The sequence below is a fragment of the Chelon labrosus genome (genome assembly GCF_963514085.1).
Source record: "Chelon labrosus genome assembly, chromosome: 5".
NCBI lineage: Eukaryota > Metazoa > Chordata > Actinopteri > Mugiliformes > Mugilidae > Chelon > Chelon labrosus.
The window spans coordinates 27,176,439-27,197,931 of NC_140341.1; the positions used below are offsets into that span (position 1 = coordinate 27,176,439).

The 21,493-nt window shown below is 40.7% G+C and overlaps 2 protein-coding genes across 2 annotated transcripts; both read right to left on the minus strand.

Annotated features, from left to right (window-relative positions):
* Positions 1-2,057: 2,057 nt before the first annotated feature.
* pknox1.1 (pbx/knotted 1 homeobox 1.1) lies at positions 2,058-15,408 on the minus strand (the record flags this gene model as incomplete). Its single annotated transcript, XM_084544501.1, is given in 12 exon segments — positions 2,058-3,844; positions 4,219-4,385; positions 6,674-6,750; positions 6,840-6,968; positions 7,469-7,566; positions 7,687-7,837; positions 8,305-8,505; positions 12,100-12,271; positions 12,592-12,722; positions 13,837-13,944; positions 13,947-13,949; positions 15,337-15,408. Coding segments are annotated over 12 exon segments (1,491 nt in total). The 3' UTR covers positions 2,058-3,662.
* Positions 15,409-15,571: 163 nt separating this feature from the next.
* Positions 15,572-21,327, minus strand: ndufv3 (NADH:ubiquinone oxidoreductase subunit V3). The gene is made up of 4 exons (XM_084544729.1): positions 20,704-21,327; positions 19,554-19,665; positions 17,646-18,884; positions 15,572-16,065 (listed from the first exon to the last, which is right to left on the minus strand). Exons 1-4 carry the CDS (start codon positions 20,746-20,748, stop codon positions 15,905-15,907), a joined length of 1,557 nt encoding a protein of 518 aa, XP_084400855.1. The 5' UTR covers positions 20,749-21,327; the 3' UTR covers positions 15,572-15,904.
* Between the last annotated feature and the right edge of the window lie 166 nt (positions 21,328-21,493).

Consider the following 21,493-nt stretch of genomic DNA (forward strand, 5'->3'; position numbering starts at 1 on the left):
CAAAGACTGCAAGAGTGTCCAGTGTAGTCCCAGGTCATGTCCTCACAAAGGTCCCTTCAACCAGTCATTAGGAAGCTGCATCTAAAACACAGAGACACATAACAAGCAAAAAAAACAAAACAAACAAGACTAGGGCTGATGCCTTAATATTAATGAAACAACGCATGTGTCGTTTTCTTGCATTTCACTAGATTACTCAAATCATCAAATCACCCCAAGTTTTCAAAGGTCACATAGTTTCACATTTAGTTTCTTGATTCAAAATTTCAGCTTTTTCTCAAAATGTGCAGTATGTAGTGTCAAAATGAGGAGGATATTCTCAACAATATGAAAAAAGCTTCAAAATGCGTCACTTAACACCATATGACGATATAGATTCTGCCACCAAAGTACATAAATTAATACTCTCGGGGTTGCCAGCCACAAAATCCTTCACATACCACATGGAATCAAACTATTTTCACTATGAGAACAGTGACTATCGGTGGTAGAATCCCATCAAATACATTTTAAAAGTCAAACCACATTTCCAAAACCCAAACACATGGTATTAATATGCCATCTGTACCTAGTTGAGGGAGAACATACGTTAACCAGCCTTGATTTCTGCACCATTTTAACTATACTCTTAATATCTGGAGGTTTACAAGTTCCATTTGAATTTAAAATGTAGTCTGGTTTAAACCAAATTCATATTGAGCCAGTTGTGACAACCATGTGCTATATAACCACAGGGGACACGTCCCTCTATTACGAAACATAGAACTCTTTGTCACCTTTGATATCTATATTGAAAAGGACAGTAGATTACCCCAAACATCTTTTTGTGTGTGTGTATTATGTTTTTTGTACATCACTGTGAACACACTATATCAGTCACAGAAAACCTCTTGCACCATGTTTGTGTTCCCTGTAAACTGCAACAGTAAACACAACAGCTGTGAGCTTGGTGCCAAAGCTCTTGGTGTTGTTCAGTGGTCCTGGGGTCTGCCAATGAGTTCCTGTTCTGAATGTTTAGAGCTGAGCCCTGCATATTTCTGGCCCTCAAAACTGGAGCTGTGGTACAACAGAGGAGAGTTTTAGAATGTCAGAGGAAGGGAGCATAAACTTAGAAGGATCAGAGGAAGGGAGGGATATGTTGTTGTGCACTGCAAATGCACACGGGCTACGCATATAAGCAATGTCTAGTGTTTCAATTCTGTCTCTCCAATTCTGCACAAAGACTTGTCCATAATGTAGAACTCAGTAAGTACAAAAGCCTCACATAAACATACACCTATCAGCCACTGATCAAGACTACTGACAGGTGAAGTGAATGACACAAATTATCTTGTTATCATGGAACCTGTCAGTGGGTGGGCTATAGTAGGCAGCAAGTGAACATTTTGTCCTCAAAGTTAATGTGTTAGAAGAAGGTAAATGACCACATTGAAGGATTTGAAGGAAGAGCCAAATTGTGACAGCTAGTTGACTTGGTCAAAGAATATCCAAAACTGCGTATCAAACACTCATTGATGCAGGTATTGAGCGAAGGCTGGTTCTTGCATATGGGCTGCGTAGCACCAGACCTGGCAAAAATAAATAAAACAAGTTTAGAAATGGTTCGAGGAACGATGGCTGATCATTGTGTATCTATTAAATATCAAAATAACATCTATTAATGTGACTTGGACAGGTCTAAAGTGTGTTACTACAGATTATTGTATGAATCCAACAATAATATTGTTCAAATGTCACTGTATTCCCCTACCAAAAATATCCGATTTAGGATTTCACCCTTGCAGGGACCTGGATTATTAATCCCAAAATGTTCCCATATCAGTGGTGATATGTGTTAACACTGTCCATTTCTCTGTCTCTTTTAGAAAGAAGAGGCTCGCAATTTACCCAGCGTAACAACTGCCAACTGAATCACCTGCAGTTACTTCTTACCCGACTCTGTTTGGATGTTTCCACATTTGACCAAAACTACCTGTAAAGACTGTAGCACATCAGAACAGCAGACCATTCCAACCAGTCCTGTTTGGGAGCAAAGCGGATGTAGCAGAGTGAACAGGCAGAGTTAAACATTGTTTATTCCAAAATAGAAAGCTCTAAGGCAAAACAGACAAGAGTGAACAACGCTTCATAAAAAGCAAGACAGATGCAAGTGAAGAACCAAGAGCCCAGTGTGGTTCCACCCAGAGTCAATAAACCCTCAGGCTGCAGGAAATTAACCAAGTCTCGACTTCACAAAAGGGTTATAAAACAGATTACTGCAACTATTGAAAGACAACTGTTGTACAGTACAATATTACAGTTATTTGAACAAGAGGCACCCCAGTTTATGCAGTAATTTCAACAAATTGATAAAGATTTCAATTCAAGTCCCGGTCCTTCTGGCAGGCAATAAACAAAAGATTCCAACTTTACAACTGCTCCATTTTCAGTGCAGCAGCATGATCTGTGATATAAAACAAAGCTGAATGCATGCAAAAAGTCCACAGTTTCTTGTTGATGATGGAGTTCAAATCACACAGTGGATACTGCCCCTCTAGGATCCATCTCAGACCCTTATGACTGTGTGGTTAGCATAGTGTTCTGGATTGTGCATTTGAGAAAATGACATATATGCTACTACTTTAAAATTATTAAAAGACATATATGGTATTCACAATGTGGATAAAACTGGTGCAGTATTGAACCGTGCTGTCACGTTACTGTTTCTGTTCACTTCAGATAAATGGGATGTTGCCGTAAACCAAGTAAAAATTATTAACAATGCTTTACAGAGTGACAAAAGTGTTTGTTTTAGTGTCTTTTTGACCAATTTCACCAAGAGTCAGACTTCATTTTTGTGCTTCTAGGCAAGAAATCTTTAGAAAAGTACATAGATAAGGCCTTGTTAGTATTGTAAGTTCGAAACCAATTTAAATAGCAATTTTCATCAGCATTCAATTCTTTTTACTCTTTTTTAGAAAACTTTAAAGAACCCTGGAAAATTGGGTCACTAGCTTTAATTATGAATCTGTACATAAATATTCCGTACAAAACAGGAGAACACAAAAATGAAACAAAAAACGCACTAATTTCATATGTTTGTATATAAAAATAAGCATCTTTCCACAATTTTTCCAATCTTTGTGCTCTGCTTGGCCTGCGTAGGCCCCTAGTGAGAGCCGTGGAGTCAGTCGAAAGCGTGCGCACATCTACACAAAACACAAGCATGCAAGAAGTGAAGACAAATCCTTATAGATACAAACTGTTGGCATCCAAAAAGGAGAATTCAACTGGTAACTGGGAATAGGGGCCAAAGGGGACAAAAGAACATCAGTCAATCTTTATTAACAGGGCATACAAATGTCCTTGGGTGTTTTAAACACTTCTTTTTTTTCTTCTGTTTGATTTAATCTTATTGAGCTTAAATATACAAAAATTGCACTCACCTATATCAACTAAATAATGCAAAAACGGTTTCTGAAATGAAACTCCTGATGTACACACGCGCAGCATAAACCGCTTTCAGCAGGGTGGAAGGGTGGAAGAGTGCAGTATGTCCCAGTATGTCCTTTGCTTTTGTGCTCTATGTAAACCTAATGTGTTTGTACGCACCTGTGTTCTGTAGACCTATTTATGCATGTCGTGTGTGTATTTGTAGATCAATATGTGAAGGAGTGTGTCCTCTACTGCAATGAGTCGCTGTTGTCCAGGCCCAGCCCGGCTATGTCTGTGTCGTCATCCTCGTCTCCGCTGTCCCCTGACTCATCTTCACTATGGCCTCCTAGCATTACCTGTTGTACTGCCAGCGTGGCACCATCTGATGTCAGGCTCTGCAGACCCTCCATGTTCATTGTCACCAGTGTGCCTGAGAATGAGAAGATTACTTGAAACAATGACTGTGAGATTGTAAAAAAAAAAAGAAAAAAAACAGGCTTAGAAACAAGCATCTCTTAACATCTGAAAACTCTTTCATGCTGCTCCTCTTGGATATGTGAAAGACAGGTTCAATTACAGGCTAGTTAGACCAGTTAGCATAAATAACAGTGAGATTTTCCAAAAGAATGTGACACAATGATATCTGTTATGGTTAAATCTGATGACTTTAAAACAAGACATACTGTAGTCTAATCAGTAGATTCAGATGTATTCTAATCCGCAACATGGACAACATAATATGGTTCAGATTCTGAAATGAAAGAATTTTGGATTAGGTTTTCTGTAGAAAACACTGCTGCGTACCATCTGGCATGGTAACTTGCTGCTGGCTACCTCCACCTGCTGCAATGGAGTCAGGCCAGAAGCGTTGTAATGGCCTGTTTTGAGGTGTTTTCTTCTTGGCTTTTGGTGTCTCTGAGGAGCTGGCATCCAACATGGGCTGCAGGATTCGTCTCCGTGCATTTATAAACCTGGAGATACAAGAATACTCAAGTTGTTATTTTTTCATGGTACTGACTGGAATTTTCACACGCCTACAGGAGGACTGCATAGGGACTGAATCTCTGTGGGACATGCCACAAATCGCAGAAGTGTGCAATTTTACTTTGCTACAGGTAGGAGTGGGCAGACAAAAAAAAAATAAAGAAAAGGTTGTGATGTTTAGTAAGGTTGTATTCAACAAATTTAAATAAAACCTAATTGAATTGTATTGATTTATATAGCGGCAATAGCGATCAAAGTCGTGTCAAGATGTTTTACAGAACCCTGAGCCTGAAAACCCCAGAGCAAGGACAAAAGAGCAAGTCGCAAGAAAAACTCAATTTTAACAGGAAGAAACCTTGAGCAGAACCCAGCTTATATGGAGGGACCCATCTGATTGAGACTGGCCGGGTAGAGACGGAAAAAGAGAGAGGAGACAGGAAAGGAGGAGAAGAGAGCAGCAGGAGCAAGTAGATCTTTTCATATATACATATGAATAGAGCAGACATGCAGCATGCAAACATTATCAAACAAGAGTAAAAGATATACTGACTGATAGTGAATGAAAAAAATGATGAAGTTGCATTCAAAATAATTTTAGCGGAGATGCAGAGTACTATACAGTAATCGTAGGACCAAGATTAAGGGATAGCTGACCAAAAAATAAAAATCTTGAGCCTAACCTTAAAAGTAAAGAGAGAACCCAAACTGGGAGCTAGTTTCACAGGAGAGGGGCCTGATAGCTGAAGGCTCTACCTCCCTAGTTTTACTCTACTGTACCTTATATTCTACTTTTTGAAACTTTGAGAGGGAAGCAATCTATTGGGGTGATGTTTGGGGTTACTATGATGTCTTTGGGTTTTTTTAGTTTAATTTAATTAGTTTGGTCCTTAAGAAGCCTATATATGAGAAGGAGGATTTTAATTTCTATTCTGCATTTACAGGGACCAATGAAATGAAGTTAAAACTGGAGTAATATGATCTGTCTTGCTAATAAATACACTGATCAGCCACAACATCGAAATCACTGACAGGAGAAATAAATAACACTGACCATCTTGTGACAGCACAATGTTCTGCTGGGAAACCTTTGGATCCGGCATTCATGTGGATGTTACTTGGAGCCTGTTCAGATCTTGCATTAAGGTCCGATCTGGACGATCCAATCACGTACAAGACAGGTGTGAACACCCCCAGGACGCTTTGAGATCGCATCTGAGAGATCTGATCTCTGATCACATTTGTAGGTGGTCTGGGTTGCATGTGTCTGCATTCCTTTTGTAGTTTGAACACAGTGCATCCTGTGTCACTTTAAACACCTACTGTTCCCATAATGTCTGTGTCCATTAATCTTCATTGAACACCGACACAAACGCTTAAAGGAATTACGCCGTTCATGTGTCTTTTTTAATGACAGCAGTCAATGTAACACTGAACAATAATTTTGAACTGTACATTGAACTAAACATCGGAACATATTTTCTCAGTTCATTCTACATTTTTTTTTTCTGTTTTTCAGGGGGTTGACGCGACATATTTTCTGACGTGCAGTCTCTGTCGGCTGGTGGGAGTGTGCTTACCTGTGTGTGCATGCACGTGTCTGTGTGCTCATGTAGAGAGAGAAATGACATGGTGTTGTGTAAATAAGATAAGTACCATATGGCTATTCAGTTTGTTTAATAAAAGAACAAGGTATAGACCTGTTCCATAGGAAAGGTAACCTTAAATTACTTCTGTAGTGATCTAGCGCTGTATAGAAAATAAACTTAAATAAAATTAACTTGACCTACAAAGGGGGGACTCAAAGGGGAGTGCAGTTGGGGGGTGGGCAAATGCAACAGGCCTTGAAGCTTTATATTGGTTTAGGTACATGTTAAGATTTTTTTACCTCAATAACTGATGAAAGTAGAAAGGTTCTACTGAGGGACAGGCAATTTTTACACTTTTTGCAAGATGCAAGTTTCTGCGGAATCTCTGGCTGGTCTGGAGATCATCTATGTTATTCACTTCACCATTTTGGTGGTTTTAATGTTGTGACTGATTGAAAAGAAAAAAAAATACACACTGAGCTGAATTTTCCAGATGGATTTTCTTAAGGATTATATGAGAAAAGTCAAAGCTTTAAAACACAGATGGTAAACTCTAACTTCTTCAGGCCTGTTGGTGGAAGCCAGTCTGCCAGCTGACCAATTATATTTCTAATGTGCGTATAAAACCATGCACAAATCATGCACCAAATAAAGTTTAGATGGCCTTTGTGGGCCACCAGGAAACTCACCAGTTGTTGACCTGTAAAAGTGTAAGGTTTGTCTGAGTGGCAATCTGTTTCTTTTCATCCTCTGTTGGGTACGGATGCTACACAAGAGAACAGTGAAGAAATGCATCAGTGCCTTTTAAAGACTAAAGTGTTACAGAGGCAGATTATATGATGCACAAAGACTCACCCCAATGTGCTGGAAGAGCCATGAGCGCATGACATTGGTGGCGTGTTTGGGCAGAACGCCACGCTTGTTCTTGGTTGAGTTGTCGTCGTGATTGAAGAGGTTCAAGTCTTGGTGAAACTGTAGTTGGAGCTGAGAATGTAGACATTTTATATTAACCACATTTGTCTTAATTTCATCACCAACACATTCAAACTACATTGAATGGAAATTTGGCTAGAATAACTGGACTACAGTCCCAATAAGCCACTTATGCCACACAATATCTGACACATCAATGTATCAAAAGATTAGCGTTTTCCTCTAAGCGTTATAAGTAATCTGATAATGTGTCAATGCCATGCAATCCTTATTACATAGTTCTGACACCTGTACACATGATCATAGGGCTGTGAAAGGTATGGTGGAGTTGTACAATGGACTATCCATAACCCAGGCAGGTTTATTTTTATGTACAGTGTGTATATATCCATATAGATTTATGCATATGCATATCTGCATAAAAATGATTAAAAACATCAACTGATTTTCACACAAGTTCCCACATGGGCCTCTCCGATGATTCGATGCTGCCCATTCTAGGAACCACTGACAATACATTAGCATCACAGTCACAAAGAGAGATGTACTACCTGATTGTTTTGGACGCGTATTGTCCCAGGAGAAAGAGCCTGTGTTACGACCTGGCCCTGAGGAGTGACGACTGTGACTGGCTGGTACACCGTGCCACCTAAAACCAACATATAGACAAAAACTCTCAGAATATCTGTGGTGTGCTGGCTGTAGAGAAAGTTAAAATCAAACTGTTCCACTGGTACATGACAATGTCTCAGCCACAACGGTACAATACCTGAGGAGGAGGTTGTATGCCACGGTGACATACCTGCAACCATCTGGGTGGGGTTGACAGCCGTCACAGTGACATTTCCTTGCTGCAGGGCTGATGCTGGCACCACAATTTGACCCTGGGGACTAATTGCCCCTGAGATGGAGCCAGGGGGCTGTGTAGTAGAGCATGCAAACACATTATGGGCCTCAGTCACATATTTACTTGTTTTTATGTTGACAGATCTTGTAACCTGACTTTTAAGCTAATTTTCACTGCATGGGTTGACACTCTTTTTTTGGTTTTATACTGTGTATAGATCTTGTGTAATCTTGTACATTTCTGGTACATCAGTCAAAGCTCCAAGCAAGCTGACATTAAAGACTCTGTAGACCACTGAGTGGTCAACTAGAATGTACAATAGAACTGTCAAACATGCTGACAGGCAGAACATCAAACCCACCAAGTAGAAAAGGCACCCAAAGCAAACTGAGTCATACCATGCAGTGGAGGCTTTAAAGAATATTGATTTCTCTGGCAATTATATACCAGCAAGTAATAGCCAGCATCTCTGTGTGGCAGCTAATTCTTGCAATCAGATGTGTTTATAGATGAAGCCCTGAATCGACCCACAATGCATACCTGAGTTTTGGAGGGAGAGAAGGTTTGGGCTTGGCCTTGTACGGGGGAGTATGGGCTTCCTGGGTCTCCACTCAGCAGGGTTTCACTGTTCATCTTCGTCTTGAGGCAAGCGATGTACCGACTGCAGAAGTCCTTACAAAGATCACTCACCTTCTCTAACTCTAACAGGTGGATCCGTAGCACCTGGATGGCTTTCACCATCTAGAGGTTGAAAAGGTTTAATGTCAGTTTACAAAAGAAGGAAACAGTCTTTCTCAAGCTGAATGTACCCATTTTCTGTGGTGTTAAATGTTTGTAAAAAGAAAAAGAAAAAAGTTCTGATACCTTGAGTTTTGAAAGGCTAGAACATTAATTGAAACTTTGAGGAGTGCAGAGTATATTTGCACTTGTATTGCACTATTATTGCATACATCAATCAGCCACAACATTTAGAACTACTGACAGGAGCTGCTGGGAAATTTTTGGACCTGGCACTCATGTGGATGTTACTCAAACATCTACCACCCACCTAGACCAGACCAGGCACCCCACCGAATAGAAATGACACTCCTTGATAACAGCAGCCATCCCCAGCAGGATGCAGCCTGACATGCAACACCATTCTCCCCTGTAATAATTCAAACAGGTAAACTGCTTTGATTAAAGTCAGATTAAACAGACACTAACTGGTATTCAATTATTCAGACAAGCTTATGCATTGTATACTTGGTAGCAGCCAACAGCAACACAGGGCTGCAACAATGTGTAATTTATGAAGCCAACTACACAAATATGTTGATTAGCATGGAATATATCGAGCCCTTACATTGTTCATGTTCATCCATGCCGACAGTAAAAGCCCATACCCAATGTCAGAAGTGTGGAAAATCTTTAAACATAGATGCTATAAGATGCATGCTTAATAAATATGAAATGGCCCACCACAGCAGCATGATGCTATGCACAGGCAGCTCAACAGAAAACATCCGCTGGCTTTCTGACCTCAAAACAACGAGACAGTAGCACAAGTACACTGCCTGGCCCAAAAAACAAGTCGCCACCAAAAAAAAAAAAAAGGTCACACACTCTAATATTTTGTTGGACCACCTTTAGCTTTGATTACAGCACGCATCCGCTGTGTCATTGTTTCGATAAGCTTCTGCAATGTCACCAGATTTATTTCCATCCAGTGTTGCATTAATTTTTCACAAAGATCTTGTATTGATGATGGAGAGTCTGACCACTGCAGAAAGCCTTCTCCAGCACATCCCACAGATTCTCAATGGGTTAAGGTCTGGACTCTGTGGTGGTCCAACCATGTGTGAAAATGATGTCTCATGCTCCCTGAACCACTCTTTCACAGTTTGAGCCCCATGAATCCTGACATTGGCATCTTGGAATATGCCCGTGAACATCAGGGAAGAAAAAATCCATTGATGGAATAACCTGGTATGTATAGCACTTTGTGTCAGCCACAGCTGTTTTAAAGGGCTTTATAAATAAAGTTGAGTTGAGTTGAGTGGTCATTCAGTATATTCAGGTAGTCAGCTGACCTCATTCTTTGGACACATAATGTTGCTGAACCTAGACCTGATCAACTGCAGCAACCCCAGATCATAGCACTGCCCCCACAGGCTTGTACAGTAGACACTAGGCATGATGGGAGCATCACTTCATCTGCCTCTCTTCTTACCCTGATGCCCCCATCACTCTGGAACAGGGTAAATCTGGACTCATCAGACCACATGACCTTCTTCCATTGCTCCAGAGTTTAATCTTTATGCTCCCCAGAAAACTGAAGCCTTTTTTTCCCAGTTAGCCTCACTGATTAGTGGTTTTCTTAAGGCTACACAGCTGTTCAGTCCCAATCCCTTGAGTTCCCTTCTCATTGTACGTGTGGAAATGCTCTTGCTTTCACTATTAAACATAGCCCTGAGTTTTACTGTTGCTTTTCTTCGATTTGATTTCACCAAACATTTAAGTGATCACTGATCACTATCAATCAGGATTTTTTTCCGACCACCTTTCTTCCTCGAAGACGATGGTTCCCCACTATCCTTCCAGTTTGTAATAATGTGTGGGACAGTTCTTAACCCAATTTTAGTAGTTTCTACAATCTCCTTAGATGTTTTCTCTGCTTGATGCATGCCAATGATTTGACCCTTCTCAAACAGACTAACATCTTTTCCACGACCATGGGATGTGTCTTTAGACATGGTTGTTTAGGAAATGAGAAGCCAAATCCAAATGGCAACTTTTTCTTTGGCCAGGCAGTGTATTTGAGCTGTTACAGAGTTTTATCTGATTATTGGTTAGTGCACAATATTGCTCTGTCCTCAAACTAAACGACACAGATTTCAATTACTGTTACACTCTAAGCGGGTGGAAGCAGCTTTTTGCAGATTACAATTACTTTTTTAAAACCGATTGATCTTTTGATTTTGTTTTTAATATTAATCTGTCAACTACTTTCTGAGTAGGTGATTAATCCCTAGTTAGCCACTAAATAATAAACAGACATCCCCCTAATAAACATGCATTCAAACATAATCATAACATATCTTAACAAGATATCCATGAGTGAGAAAGCAATTTCAAACTTTTACCATATTATACCGTTAAACACATTCAAACCCAGCAGAATCCTCATGCTGCGATGCCAATCACTGCCAAACCCTGCTTCCACCAACTTAGAGCGAAACAGTAATGGAAATCTACGTTGTTTAGTTTTATAGGCGTGCAGAAACAATCCGCTTACTACTTGCACTGGAGAGCAGCGCTGCCATGCTAGCGGTTAGCATCGCGATTAGCAACTGCTCTTCGAGTCTCTGAGTTCTTTTCTCAAAAACAACTGATAAGGACACAGCAACGACTCCCAGGCAATGATCAACTATCAGACAAAACTCGCTGTAAAGGTTCACATATTCAGCAGCTCTGATAACAGCGTTTCCAATTTTAGAAAGCGTGCAATTTCTTCTTTATGGAATTTTGAGTTACTGGACGTACTACTGCCCTCCACAGGATAAAACGTCAAACCTCTCTGAAGCTTCAGGGCTTTTCTATTTAATGGATTTCCTCAGTTTTTTTTAGTAAACACTGGCGCATCGATATATTCTATTCACATAGTCGCTGGATCCGTATAAACGATGTAGTTGCATTCCAAGTACAATCGGCACAAGCCATTCAAGTGAAATCATAATCAACACTATTTAATTAATGGCAGAATATAATAAAGAACACATTTCCTAAGGAGCCCTACACTGGATACATCTTGATTTCTTTAGGTAATAGGTAGATAGTTACTGACAGTGAATACCTAAAAAAAAAAAAATGAAAAAAACAGCACAAGGTGTTGAGCTGGCCTCCAAATTCACTAGATCCATCTGTGGGATGATCCACGGAGGCCCGTCCCCTCAACCCATAGGACCCAAAGGCCCCCACTAACAACATTCTGTTTCCAGACACCACAGGACACCCTCAGAAGGCCCATGTCCATTCTCTGATGAGTCACAACTGTTTTGGAGGCACACAATATTGGCGGTGGTCGTAATGTTATGCCTGATCAGTGTATAGTCAGACGTACTAAGAGAAAAAATCTCTACCAGGTCAAAAAACTTTGTCTTTCTTTTTCAGTATTATTGTGTAGTGACTTCCCCAGCACTCAGTACTTTTTTTAAAGAAGCTGTTCTGTAAGTCGATTCTGTTCATGATGCCAGATAAATTCACTCTAAATATACAACAGTTTACTGTAATAATCATTAAAGAGAAAAAATGGCAGCAAGGAAACTAGAATTAAGAAACACAGTGATGTCTTACCAAATTGTCAAGTTCAGGATCCTCACTAAAGAAAGGTTTCCCATCCTTCTCCTGATTGCGGACAAAGTTCTCTATATCCACGTCAAAACTTGCAGAGGTGATGCAATCAGAGCTCAATGTGGACTGTTCACACTTCTCAAACAGCAGGGCCAACAGGGGGAACAGGGGATGCCTGCGAAGGGGTTTAGAAGCACATTAAAAGGACATCAAACTGCACATTTCAGGACATATCAGACATATTTTCAGTAATTTAGAATGACTCAAAAAAGAATAAAGTAATAGTAAAAACAGCTTCATGAAACCAAAATTAAAAATGCCACATCACATGTTCAGAGGGTAGTAATTTGATGTTTCCTAGATTCTGACCTAGAGAGGAAGACAGATCTAGGAATAGAGGAGTACTGTAAATCGGGGTGATGTGGCTGGAATGTTTTCATCGGTTCTTCTATCATTCTCAATAACTAACAAACAAATACACACAAGTATCTCTACCGATATATGGAGGCTTTGTCGGCGTCCATGGGTGTCTGCGGCTCTGTGGGTGCTGGGCTGGGAACCTCTGCTAGCGTTACCTCAATGAACTTCTGTTCTGAATCGCAGTCTACCTTTACCCCACCTTGCATCTACAGGGAAAGGACAAACAAACAAATGAAAACAACAGAGTGACAGAATGGAAAGAAATTGTCAGAAGAGATAAAAACACAGGCAAAGAAAGAGAAATACAAAAATATCATATGAAGGCTGGGAGTAGCTGGAGGGCAAAGCTCCATACTGAGGCTAGCCTCAACATAAACCCGTTTTTCTTTTTGTTTTCTTTTTTCTTAAAAAAAAAAAAAAAAAAAAGTATCAAGACTCCTTTGCTGTGCCTTGAGTTATTTATTTTTATTTTTTTTGGAGAATTCTACCCGATGTGGTGCTATGTATTGACTGCAATTGAAAAAAAAACAATTCCAAACCTGTATCTAGATGAGTGTCACATGATGAAATAGCAGGACACATTAAAACGTGACTGCAGTCTCTAAAGGCTCCATTCAAGGCACATTCATTGATTATGAGCCAAGTTTCTTTTCCTTTTCTTCAACACATTTTCACACCATGCCGGCCTACCAGCAACACAGAATCCCTTCAAGGAGCATAAATCCCATTCCAAACCATGTGACTGAGACTAACAAAGACTTGGATTGAGCACAAACAGGCTAAAAATAATAGTTTGCTTGGGGTGGAAAATGTGTCTTTCAGTACAGATCATTCACAGCTTTCAACGGCCTCAAATTTTAGTTTATTTGAATAGGGATGTTTTATGAACAATTTACAAAACAACAAATACTAGAAATACTTGGAGGAATTATGCTTTATCATGCTTTTTTTCTGGTGGTCTGCCACAGACAGACAAGCTCACCACTAACACATTGCTCAAACCGATGTAACTGTATTACATTGCTTCAGCTACTTTTACATTCAAAAAGTGCTTAGCCCTTAGTTTGGCAATCCAGACTGACTTATCACCCGTAAAACAAATAAATGAAGAATCCATGGCCTAAACGTGCAGTATAACGTAAACTCTTGCCTGGGTAACAGTTTAGTTGTTATTACAAACAATATCCTTTTTTTTTGGTAGTGTGTTTCATTATGTGGAGTAAATGTGTGCAAATGCGCATAAAAGTGCAGTTCGGCCGGTTGGGAGGTGATTGTGTAGAACTCCAGCTCCAAAGTCAAAAAATTTTCCCTCTCACCCACCTCCTGCTCTCCGTTTGGGTACTTGTCTATGGAAACCGACTGGGCTGCCATCACGTTCACTGCAGATGCTGCAAACACTGGGGCATTATAGAGAGCAGGGACAGGTGGTCAACCTACACAACACACATAGTTTCAGTTAGACTGCCGTTAGTGTATCTGTAATAACCATATTGGATACTGAATAAGCTCATTTCCACACTATTAATTTTTAATGTTGAACTCAATGTTATATGAGCGTTAACAACCAAAAATAACTATAACTATTAAAAGAGTTACTCAAAATTAGGGTGAGAATGAAAAACGCAATATACTGGAACCTCAGATATCAAATATGCAGTTCTTATAAACACATACACTAAGGGAATGTGGAAGCACAACTGAAACATCAAATAAAAACAGTGTTACATGACTATTAGATGAAGGAACGAGGTTAACTTATTCCCACATATCTTATTCGGGGCAGTCCTAAAAATAAAGAACAAACAGTCTGAAGTGCGTGGTTATAACAATAGTGAGCTTATATTAGCTTCCCCCTTCATCTGTTGTTAACACACCCACCACGGTTTAGCTCTTAGCTCGTGTTAGCAGCACACGTCGTCTGTGGCGGCAAGGGGAGATAAATGTTTCATAAATGTTCTGCGCAAACACTGGCCTACAATCCTCTAACCATGATAGTGTTTCCCATAAAGAAGGCAGCTCGGTGGGAGTAAGCCGTTTCCCCCCATAATAAACAGCTAGCCTGTAACGTTGACGCCACATTCGCGTTAGCTCGCGAACACAATCTGGTTTTAACCCAAAAGGCGCTCTCGCCAGGCCGACCTACAGCTAACGTTATGGTGGTAGCTACCTTTTAAGTTCAAAGTGTTTTTCATGTTGGTGTGGTGCTGCCAATATCCCAAGTGCCACACTTAGCGAGGGGACTGGCTAAAGAAGCTAACGTAGCTAACCAGATACAAAAAAAGGAAAAAAAAAAGCAGCTGCGGATTAATACGAAGAGAGCCATTTGCCCAAACATTATTACAGCTTCGACCGCTACAGCGTTTATCAGTTCACGCTTTAAATAACCCAGCTATAATTGTTCTTGTAAGCAGTATACAGTATTTTGACTACAGCAGCATTAATAAGCACTGCTTGCACACCAGGCTAGCCCGGTTGAACCCCAAATCCTTCCCCGTCAATCAATCATTCGGGGACAGCTGCCCTTTCTTTCCCCTCCCTTCCGTGCTAGCGGTACAACTGTCGGGCCTCGTTTCTAGCGCTCGCCCTTTGCTTTTTCACAATCCTTCTCTGCCCCCAAAACGCCGACATATTTACCCCCCCTCCCTGGTATACAGATTTTTTTTTCCTTCCCGGAGCTCTGCTGCTTCTGCGTCCCTTCCAAAAACACCCTCCGCTGCCCTGACTAGGTCCGCGGTCCTGGCCCCGGGGCATTTTTGCGTGCGGCCCAGATTGTTTGATTGATAGGGAACGGAAAAAGAGGGATTTTGAGTGACAGCTTACCTGAGTGCCAATCTTCGTCACACTGACAAGCGGCTGCAGCAATCGGGACCCGCAGTTGTCGCGATACGTCATCGCGCAAGGGCACGCAGGGGCGCTCATCACATGAATATGTATAAAGTGGGCGGAGACACGATGTCCCGCTGCCAGAGAAAGCCACTGCATCCTGCAGGGCTATTACGCATTGTCTGTGTAATATGTATCTTCAGTTTTACACTGCTATGCACATATATTCTAATCAGCTACCGACCGATAATCAAATACGACAACATATTATGCATTATTCAGAGAAAGCATATGGTCAGTTTAAGTAGGGAGGCAAAGTGAGTCGAAATTCTAAATAAAACAGTTTGACCTTTGCCTATCCTTTTATATGCCTATTCCAATATGTAAGACTAAGCTGAATCACAACAGGCATAACAAACATAATTTCCCATTTGAGTGCTTTAATAATATTCCCATAAGCAGAATTTCATGCAAATGTGGAAGGTAGATTGACAATCATACATAAAGAGGGACAACATCATCACCATCATTAAGCGCAAATATGCAGCAGATCTGTTCTTCGGTTCTAATGCCTGGGAGAGGGTCTACCAGAGGAGGGCTGAGGAAGACGAAACTTGGCCATCTCAAGATCCAGGTCTGCAAATGTGTAAGGGTCGTAGGCGTGGTGCTGGTAGTTCTTGTAAGTGGTGTTGTCAAAGGGCTCCTCAGGCTCTGCAGCTGCAGCTTCTACAAAAGAGGGCAAACGAAAAAGAAAAGTTAGTATCACATCTCACTGCAGTTCTACATTAAAACAGAAATAAAACAAGGTTAGTCAAATACTACACGTGGTATAATGCTAAATCCTCAGTACTCAGGCTACAAGGACTGTTATTAACAGTTCTGATAAACTGAGAACAAATTTGAGGGGACAGCACATTTACACATTCACAAGTGCTGACAAAGGTAGTTTATGGCAGGACATTTCCTATGGCAACAGGCTGCACGACCACCTACAGAGTGTGGAGACACACTGGTGTGAAAAGCCTCAAGGATAATGTTTGTGAGAGGAAGCATGTAAAGGTAAGCGTGCCTGCCAACTGTAAAGACGGCTCATGCTAAAGAAATAATGAATATGGCAGACATACATGAAATAGATTTTAAAAAGGGCAACCAAGTAAAAATCCTAGTGTGTACATATCCACGATCATAGAAACACATTTACATTTTTATTGACTGACACTGTGCTTACCCAATAGTATACCAGTTAAAGGAACATATTTACAAGATTCAAAAAAAGAGAGAAAAATCAACCATTGATAAAATAAATGAGCAATGTAATAGAGTGATCTCCAGCAGGACTACCCAAAGGCACAAAAGTGGAACAAGTGGATGTAGTTATACAAATGTTTCGAATTTACAAGATCCATCGTTCCCTAACCCTTGTGCTACCCTTGGGGTCTCTGGGACCCCAAGCGAATGGACAGACAGAGAGAGATTATGCAAGAGGGTAGCACGAGGGTTAAAGACCTCTTAGTACCATATCATCCCAAAAGATGTCTTTGATCTCAAAGTGCAGGCTTACTTGTGGTTCCTAGAGTTTCAAAAAGTGGAATGGAAAGTAGAGTCTTCATTCTCCCTTGTTTAGCTCCCTGTAACTTCAACCTTAACGTGAGCTGTTCACTTACACTTACACTAGCCACGGCCTAGCAATTCAGATCTGTAATCACAGAAGAATGCCCACACACCAACGCATACGTACTGTATAAATGCTTTCACTGGGAAGCCCCCTATGGGTGGACTCTGCATAGACCCATTGGCGTATAGCCCAGTTTAACATTACTGTGAGCAATTATCATTATCTGGCACGATTAAACCAGTGGCACTATACCTGGAACATTAATTTAAAACAAGGCTGCATTTCAAACACAGATATTATAAATGTGAAAATACAAGAACAAATACAGGGGGAAATATTCTGAGTGAAGGGAAGAAAGCAGAAAAACCAGAATGATTAGTTTAACAGAATATAATAAACGATGTTGACTTCACCATCCCATGCAAACTTTAACTGAAAACCAAAGCCATGGGATTAAAGATGAAAACACGAAAGTGGGCATTTAGAAGAAAGTAGAGAAAACATTTTAAAAAGCTGTGAGCACAGCAGCATTTACTATATGTGAGGGAGTTGATAACTGTTTAAGACCTTAACAGAATGCATGTGTTCAGAGGAATAGAGAGGGAAGTATGGCCATTGTTGGTTGGTTAAAAGATCCAAAGACAGAAAGAGAAAGCTAAAGATTTGGGGGGTAGGGTGGTGTAGTGTGTACCCTTGGACTGTTCTGCTGGCGTTTCCGCCTCCAGCTCCTCTCCTACAGCTTCAGCCACGACTGGGGCAGGGTCCACCAGCTCTTCGGTGCTCTCTGCAGGGGCACAAACTTCAGCTGCACCCTCGGCAGACGTTTCAACAGGAGCTACCACTACGGGCTCTGGAGCACCTTCTTCTGTAGTGGTTTCTATGGGGACAGCTGCAGCCTCTTTAACTTCTGTGGTGGTTTCAGTAGTGGCAGTCTCTCTTGTTTCGACAGGAGTGCCAGCCTGATCAATTGTTGCAGCCTTGGTCACAATCACAACTGGAGTTTCTACTTTAGCATCAGGGGCACTGGGAGATGAATAATCTTTTATCACTTCTGGAGCAGCTTCCACTTCCACTAACTCCTCACAACTAACAGGAGTGTCAGTCTGATCAATTGTTGCAGCCTTCGTCACAATCACAACTGGAGTTTCTACTTCAGCATCAGGGGCACCAGGAGATGAATAATCTTTTATCACTTCTGGAGCAGCTTCCACTTCCACTAACTCCTCACAGCTACCAAGGGGAGCCTCCACAGTAGCTTGAGCTGCTTCTGAGGGTGCTCCTACCTCATGTAGAGTACCATTATCAGAGGTCAGCTTAGCTTCATTTTGCTCCTGAGCTTCTTTGGTCACTTCTATGACTGTAGTCTCCTGGTGGACAAGTGTATCTTCTTTCACAACATCTTGTGAGGAAGTCCTGGTATCAGTCTTCCCCTCTGAGTTCTCATCCTCAGAGTCAGAGTCAGAGTCAGAGTCAGAGTCAGAATCAGAGTCGCTGGATGATGAGGATGACTCTTCAGATGACGCTCTAGCAGGTGGGACTGCATTGTCTTTTGTGGCAGCAGCAACCAGAGTTTCTTCTGGTGGTAAGCTTTCACTGCTTGCACCAACCACAGGTGCAGCAGCTTCGGTAGCTGTGTGCACTACAGGTGGAGCTGTGCCACTGATAACCTGAGCAGTATCAGTGTCAGGAGCTGGATCTGACGAGGATGCTGCAGCCTCAGTTGCTTCTTGCTCAGCCACAGCTGGTTCACTGGCAGCGATAACAGGCGCTGATGCTACAATTGTTTTGGCACTGGCAGTGGAGCTCACCGCTGGTTCAACTACACCCTGACACTGTGCTGGGAACACTCCAGGCTCTGAAAGTCTAACTGGGAAGAGAACTCTGGTCTTGTAGGCCAGCAGTTTTGCTCTCCCATCTACAGCCTCTGTTGCTGAGGAAAATGGTAAATGGGACATGAGCAGTTAAAAAGTAACAAGGATTTGGTAAAAGCTATTAAAGGCAGAAATCATTCATTCAACATCCCAATATGCGTTCCCATTTGTACATAAGGGATCTGCGGTGTTCTCCAAAATTAAAAATGTTTCCTCTTACATACCTCTTACATTGATCTTCTTAAATATCACTTTGAATACAATTTAATACCATTTCTATTGTCAAACTAATCAATGCTACATGCCCAAAATAATTTTTATTAAGCACATCAATTTGTGCTTGAAACTAGATACAAGGCAAAAGGCTTTGCTAAAACATACATTGCCCATTTTGAGCTAGTCTGACTTAAAATGTTACAAAAGTCAGAAATAAATCCAAAAAAGTTGAACTTTTTAATACCTGCTATGTTTTTTGACGACCTGCAGACACCATGTCAAGTTTGCAATAAAATAGAATCAGCAGCAATTTAAAGTGCCATTGGCTTATTCTGGTGGAAACGGAGGGTTGGATGAGAGAGAATTTTTATAATTCCTACACTGTAAAGAAGAGTTACATGTCAAATGAATTTCATTAATATATCAGCTATACCTTTTTTCAGTATGTAGAGTAATGGTTATAAACCAGCGAGCAAAACTAGAAACTAGAGAACAGAATAAAATGGTCTTACTCTTTCCTGAAGCCTTGGCCTGTTTCACTGGCTTCTCTGGTTCTTCAGCCTTAGTGCAGTATGAAGCAGCCAGGCGATTCCTTAGGACACCCCAGCTCTCCAACTGGAGACACTATAGAAGAGCACAACTTCAGTTATTTCTGAAAAAATTCCCTAGATCTGGCACAGTAAGCTAAAAATGCTGAAAATATTAAGATGTAGGCACCGATTCATTCAAAACCATGAAAACCTTTCATAAAAATAAAAAAAAAAATTCCAACTGAGCTTAATGGATCCTAATGAATCTCTAATGCAGGTCTAAAGGAATGCGGTGGATATCATTTCTAATGATAATAATACCATCTTTAGTCTTGTTTATTTCCATTTACACACAAAGCCACTTAGCTGTGTAATTTGTTTCTGTTTTGCATCCGTTATGTTTGCTGCTCTGTTTTGACTGCCTGCTCATTTCACATGGCAGCACCTGAACACTCTGCTCAGTATAAATATGTTGATATGTAAACCTGTTTAGACAGCTAACTGCTCATTTGATTTGTATCTTAAACTTTTTTATTTTAATTTGAAAAATGTACATCATGTAGATGTGCCACTCCGCTTAGTGGACATACGTAGTTGCACACTAATGTTTACTACTGGGTTAGCTATGACAGATATTCCTCACTGGATATTCTAGACAGTTTATTGTCAGATTATTGTTCACTGCTTGATACAATTCATGTCACAATAATGTCACATAGTGTTTATATAATTAGCTTTCTTTGCTATTGTTAACCATGTAGCGTAGCTCACAATAAAGCCATTTATTAGGAGGCTAACTCGACTTCAGCAGATTTCATGAGTCGTTTGCTTCCTCCAATCGCTAGCTGTAGTTTTGTGCTTTACTTTAAAACGTCTCATGTAGACAATTATTAAAAATTAGTTATGAATATATAAGTAGTTTGGAGCTGACACTACTCGGATGTTGCTAAGATAACGTAATGTCCCCCTACTGCCCTTCCTGTCCTTTCTACGGTCGGTTCGAAAACAACTGGTCCCGCCTGATGCGGAGCTGTTTACGATGACTGTTTCGCACAAACTATAAGTTTGTGTCTATATTGTTATCTAAACGAACCAAATTTAAGACGGTGACAAACAGTTCGGACGTTATTACCTTGAGAGAAGCCAGTCGCCCTGACCGTAGCAAGGAGTTCGCCATTTTGTGTTCACAATGTTATGCTCCGGTTGGAAACTAGAGAAGTAAGTTCAACATTAGGTTCCACCTAGACCAGGGGCGTCAACACATTTTAGTTCGGGGGCCACATTCAGTAACAGAATAGCACAGTAACCTACCTACCTTTGTTTTAGTGCAAAGACGTACACAATGACAAGGTTCATATTTAATGGGCTATCCTTTTACAAAACATTTTATGAACAACCTAACAAGAAAAATAAGTGCAATTTCAGCACATTACTGCCATCTGCTGTTTAGATCTGGGTCGCTCAAATTTCTGTTATGTCCTCGACTCACTGGGATTAATAAAGTATCTATCTATCTATGGAAAACGGTCAACAGGTGACAGGGTCATGGGCGTGTGGCCCAATGCAACAAATGAGCTACTGCAGCTCAAATTGCTGAAAAACTAAATGCAGATTCCGACAGAAAGGTGTCAGAAAACACAGTTCATCAAAATTTGTAGCCGACTCAGTGTAGAAAGAACCTACAATGGGCATGTGAGCATCAAAATTGAAAGAAGATTGCCTGGACTGATGCATCACATTTAGTTTTACATCACATGGATGGGTGGATGCATGGGGATGTTAACATATTCATATTCATAACATATATTACCTTTATTTTTTTTCTATGCCTGTGACATGTAGCTGCTACAAGAGATGCTGCCAAATGGAATTTCATTGTATTCTTGCACAATGACAATAAAGCTTCTATTCTAACATATATG

Excerpts from the sequence above, each read along its gene's own strand:
- ndufv3 (XM_084544729.1), bottom strand. The coding sequence starts at position 20,748 with ATGGCGAACTCCTTGCTACGGTCAGGGCGACTGGCTTCTCTCAAG. Across the intron at positions 19,666-20,703 it reads GGCGACTGGCTTCTCTCAAG|TGTCTCCAGTTGGAGAGCTG; the intron begins GTAATAACGTCC and ends GCTCTTCTATAG. Across the intron at positions 16,066-17,645 it reads GCCAGCAGAACAGTCCAAGG|AAGCTGCAGCTGCAGAGCCT; the intron begins GTACACACTACA and ends CCTCTTTTGTAG.